Source organism: Neophocaena asiaeorientalis, unplaced genomic scaffold (genome assembly GCF_003031525.2).
Source record: "Neophocaena asiaeorientalis asiaeorientalis breed wild unplaced genomic scaffold, Neophocaena_asiaeorientalis_V1.1 scaffold659, whole genome shotgun sequence".
NCBI lineage: Eukaryota > Metazoa > Chordata > Mammalia > Artiodactyla > Phocoenidae > Neophocaena > Neophocaena asiaeorientalis.
In genome coordinates this window covers 152025-156728 of record NW_020173776.1, presented here as the reverse complement: position 1 = coordinate 156728, position 4704 = coordinate 152025, and the positions used below count along the sequence as shown (strand labels likewise).

Sequence of the window (4704 nt, the reverse complement as noted above, 5' to 3'; positions counted from 1 at the left end):
ACATAGTACTTTTTAGAGAAAGCTCATCAGCTATGACTGTCCACAGGCAATGGACCAATGGTTTTTTGGATGCTTTGGGTCTGAATTTCACTTTGCTAATGTATTGGGAATGCTGATGGGTCACACGACCGAGCTATTCTTCGCTAAGTAGAAGAAAAGGCTTCACCTCAGGAGATACTGTAGCATTTATTAAACAGGTAGCATTTTACTCAAACACAGCACTTACTGAATTATAAAATGTACTTTTATATGAAAATAAACCACAAACAAAATTATATTTCAGGTATTTTTTATTTCTTCAAATTTGTTATTTCATCAGGAGTGACTAAAATAAAAAACATAATTGTGTCCCATCATCGTCATGGAAATGGCTTTAAGAGAAAACTGGTCAGGTGTATATTATTGCTTCCCATTTTCAACCAGTAAATAGTTGCCATTGATAAATAGACAGCCAACAGTCTGTCAGGAATGCTCAAGATATGTTACATAATACAACATGCCTGTTCACAGAAGAAGAAAAACTAGGACATAACTTATGTGAACTTCTTGATTTCATCATACAAGACAAGCACAAAAGCACCACCCATGCCTCTGAGGACATTGGACCACGCGCCCTTGAAAAAGGCTTTGGCTCCTTCGTCACGGGCAATCTTCCTCCAGCAGTCAAGTGTGCCTGTGTACATGATATCCGCTGCAAAGGACAAAGACAAGGAGCTGGTGACCTGAGGCTGATGAAATATCCTTAGGTTTAACTAGACTAAACCAGAGCCCCACCTCTAAGAGCCAATGTCAGTTTTTAAAAATCCAACACTGACACATTAGTGTGGGCAACACTGAAATCTTAATCTGGTGACTAGAGAACAACAGGGATATGGAGACTACCCGCTGGTCTTAACCTCTAATACCATGGATGCCTCTTGGGCATAAGCACCCAAAGGGCCCACTCAAAGGCAACTGTGCAGTAGACACAGACCAACCAACCCCATCTGCGATCTCAACAGACTGCCATTTTCAAAGACAGGCATGGCTAGTTTGTGCCCATGCTCCATGCCCACACCTTCGTCTTTCGCTCAAGCGGAACTTACTTCCTTTGCGCCCTGACTGCATCATCATTCGGCGACGCACTGTGTCAAAGGGATAGGAAGTCAACCCAGCAACCGCTGTGACGGACTGTGCGATCATCCAGCTGATGAAGATATGCGTATTCTTGGGATCTGGAAGCATTCCTGAGGATAGAAAAGAGACACTTTGACCAGAAAGCAGAGTCCTCCTGACTTGTTGTCTGCCACATCCCCTCATCCCCAACATCTCATCTGTACACAAAGGGCTGTACTGGGTGACCGTGGCTTCCATCGGCAATTACAAAGAAATCTCTGGCTCCTGGAAAATTAGGATGGCACGACGATCTTATAAATGATCTCAGGGGAACACAGTTTTGAAGCACACAGCAAACTTACCCTTCGCAGTGTCATAGATACCGAAGTAGGCAGCTCGGTAGATGATAATACCCTGCACAGACACGTTAAAGCCTTGGTACAGGCCCTTAATCCCGTCAGATTTGTAGATCTTAACCAGGCAGTCACCAAGGCCTCTGAATTCCCTTTCAGCTCCAGCTTTGCCCACATCGGCTGCTAGACGAGTACGGGCAAAGTCAAGAGGGTACACAAAACACAACGATGTGGCCCCGGCGGCGCCACCTGATGCCAGATTTCCTGCGAAGTAGCGCCAAAACTGGGTCCTCTTGTCCACACCACCCAGGAAGATCTGCTTGTATTTATCTTTGAAGGCAAAGTTGAGAGCCTGGGTGGGGAAGTATCTGATGACATTGGCCAGGTTACCACGCCAGAAGGACAGGACTCCCTGCTCCTTGGGGATACGAACCACGCAGTCTATGATGCCCTTGTATTGCTTATCTGCAGTGATTTGCTTGCTGGCATGCTGCACCTGACAGATAAGGAGGAGGCCAACAGGGAGAGTTATAACCACGGAGAAGGGAAAAGCGAGGGGAATATATCATCTCAATAGACACCCTTAAAGGTTAGCTGGCTCCCACTTTCCCCAAATCTAGTCTTCTATGTCACACAGGCTGGACGCCCCCCAAACCTCTGACGCTGTCACAGGTGGAAGAGGTGATCTGCACCCTTAGAAGAATTAAGCCTCCATCCCTTTGGATGGGGAGGAGGCACCCTCAAGCGGAGCCGTGACCTTTAAGCCTCGGAGAAAAGTCATTACCTCAGACCCAGGTTCAGAAGCATCAGGGCGAGGCCCACGTCGGGCGCAGTCACCTTGGTGACCGTGGCCTACGCCTCAGGGTCCCCGGAGCGGCTTCCCTCCCGCTCTGGCCCCCCTCCTCTCCTGGAGGTGACCCGTGGGCCACCACCCCTACGCCCGTGCAGGCGCGCCCTCTAGAGCCGGAGCGGGAGAGCGCGCCGCGCAGGACGCCAGGCCGCGGGGACGCGCCGGCGGCTGCGCGGGGGAGGACGCAGAAGGGACACGCGCTTCCCTGCGCCGGCTTCCGGCCCGGCTAGGTCAGAGCGCGGCGGCCGGCTGTGAGGCAGCTCCACCGGCCGCACGGCCTCCACGGGGCTGCTATCTCCTTGCCGCGACCTTGAGGTCTTCGGTAAGGGCAGGTGTCCCTCTTTTCAGCGCCGGCTTTCAGGCTTAGCCTTTGACCTCAAGGCCCGGGAGCCAGTCACCCCCGGGCTGTCCCATCCGAATTCGCTGCCTCCGGGATGCCCAGGCCCTGGGCTTCCTCCCCCGACCCTCCGCCCCTGACCCTTTCCTAGATCCTGAACTTCAGATCACTAAAGCATCTCCCTCAAGTCTGCCTTTTGGTCCGACCCTGCGGCCACCCCTGCTCCCACGCTGCCACTTCCCTGGACTGGTCCAGAGGGTTCGTTCTCCCCAGGCCCTGGGGCACCGCTTCCCGCGCGACCCCCTCCCCCCACTTCCTGGTCGGGCTCTCGGATTCCGGGACGTACCTGCAGCAGCAGCTTGACCCGCTCGATGGGCGCTACGGCGGTCTTGGAGATGGCCGCGGCCACTCCACCTGCCAGGAAGTCCTTGGCGAAGGACACGGCGGCATCTGTCATGTTGGAAGGAAAGAGGAGGCGGGCGACTGCGGGAACAGTAAGAAACCGGCTTGGACTCCGAGGCTCTGGGGCGGAGCGAAGCAAATGGCCGATTTATATAGGGGAGGCCGGCGCCCGGGCGGCCGGCGTCGGGGGCGGGCGCCGGGGCCGCTGAGTGGCTCAGCGCGCGGAGGGAGGAGCCATGGAGTCGGGCACCGGCAGCCCTCCGCGTCTACCCGGCTCGCCCGCAGCGCCTGACCTGGCCCGAGGAAGGGGCGGCCCCAGAGAGTACCCGGCCCTGGTCAGGATGTGGCTGGACAAGGGTGAGGCGCGATATTTAAGGGGACTCCAAAGAACAAACACCCCCCTCCCAAACTTGGTAGTCAAGATAAATAATATTTAATGCAATATTTTAAAGAAAGAAAGACTCGTGTAGACAAAGTATGGCGCCCTGGCCGGTCGCCTGTTTTTGTAAATAGAGTTTACTTGGAGCCCCAGGGCTGGAATGAGGGTGAGGCAAGTGAGGCAGGACCCTACAAGTGCAAGATGGGAGCCTGTCTTCATTATAAATTTCGAAACGTTGTTCATCATGGATTTTTGTGTTCCTTTTGATATTTTAAAATAGTGCATTAAAATAATCATTCGTCTTGATTACTGAGTTGTTTAGCGCCCGCTTACATTTGGTACCAAGGCAAGTGCCTCACTGTCCTCACCCTAGACCTAGCACTGCCCTGGAGCTTGACGGGTGACGCTAGAGGAAACTGGGGAACAGCAGAGCTGGGACACCGTCAGCGTGCCCCAGACCCCGATTTGCAAATGCGGTTTAACGGAGATCTTGCCGGGAATCGGCAGAGGAGAGTCCAAAGAACTCGGGAGTGGGTGGGGAAATTATTTTAGCCAGAAGCCAAAGATAGAGGTTGTACCGTTAAGGTTAAGAGGTTGTGTGAATTAGACTGGTATCTGGGTGCCTGGACCCCAGGTAACGTGCTCTTGAATTGAGTAGATTCCTGAACTCCAGAAAAGTTTAGAGGAATCAATAGAACTAGATTGACACCCATTGTGTCAAGGAACAAGTGCTTACTGAGTCCCTTAATCTCTGCACTGGGGGAGCATTTGCCACACACGTCCTTAAAAACCTACTTGTCAGCTTGAGTACACTACCTCAGATTCAGAACAGGAGCTGAGAGTGTCATCACAAATCCTATGTAAGTAATCACAACCATGTTTATGAAAGTAAGGATAACTGTTGAAAACTCCAACTGCAGCTGAGCCCTAGGTAGCCAGCACACTGAAAACATAGGTGGCATACCCCTCACTTTACTTTTTTGCCCTCCCCCACCTTCTCCAGATCTGCTCGTTAAAGGACCCAATTCTAGGATTCCTCCAGGAATGTCAGGTCCTTCCTCTAAGTATACTTTGCAATTCCTTAGTCTTCCCGAGAACCCCAGCAATCCGAAGTGTTGCGCACACATAGCAAGTTTTCAAAGAAGTGAAATTTTCACTCCAGCTTTGTTGATCCTGGGGGCTATCTTTGACCTGTATTCTCAAGAGGCCGCTAGGCTCTTGTTAGCTGATTATAATAGAAATGCAGCTGGATACAGAAATGACCTTGGTGTGCAATTTCAGTGACAGA

At 51.9% G+C, this 4704-nt stretch overlaps 1 protein-coding gene across 1 annotated transcript; it reads right to left on the bottom strand.

The window, feature by feature from the left end:
- Nucleotides 1-272: 272 nt before the first annotated feature.
- On the bottom strand, nt 273-3185 carry SLC25A5 (solute carrier family 25 member 5). The gene is made up of 4 exons (XM_024751858.1): nt 2982-3185; nt 1458-1944; nt 1086-1226; nt 273-691 (listed from the first exon to the last, which is right to left on the bottom strand). The coding sequence occupies exons 1-4, from the start codon at nt 3090-3092 to the stop codon at nt 534-536; spliced, it is 897 nt and encodes a 298-aa protein (XP_024607626.1). The 5' UTR covers nt 3093-3185; the 3' UTR covers nt 273-533.
- Nucleotides 3186-4704: the final 1519 nt, after the last annotated feature.

Excerpts from the sequence above, each read along its gene's own strand:
- SLC25A5 (XM_024751858.1), bottom strand. The coding sequence starts at position 3,092 with ATGACAGATGCCGCCGTGTCCTTCGCCAAGGACTTCCTGGCAGGTGGA. Across the intron at positions 1,227-1,457 it reads TATCTATGACACTGCGAAGG|GAATGCTTCCAGATCCCAAG; the intron begins GTAAGTTTGCTG and ends TTCTATCCTCAG. Across the intron at positions 692-1,085 it reads GCAGTCAGGGCGCAAAGGAA|CGGATATCATGTACACAGGC; the intron begins GTAAGTTCCGCT and ends TGTCCTTTGCAG.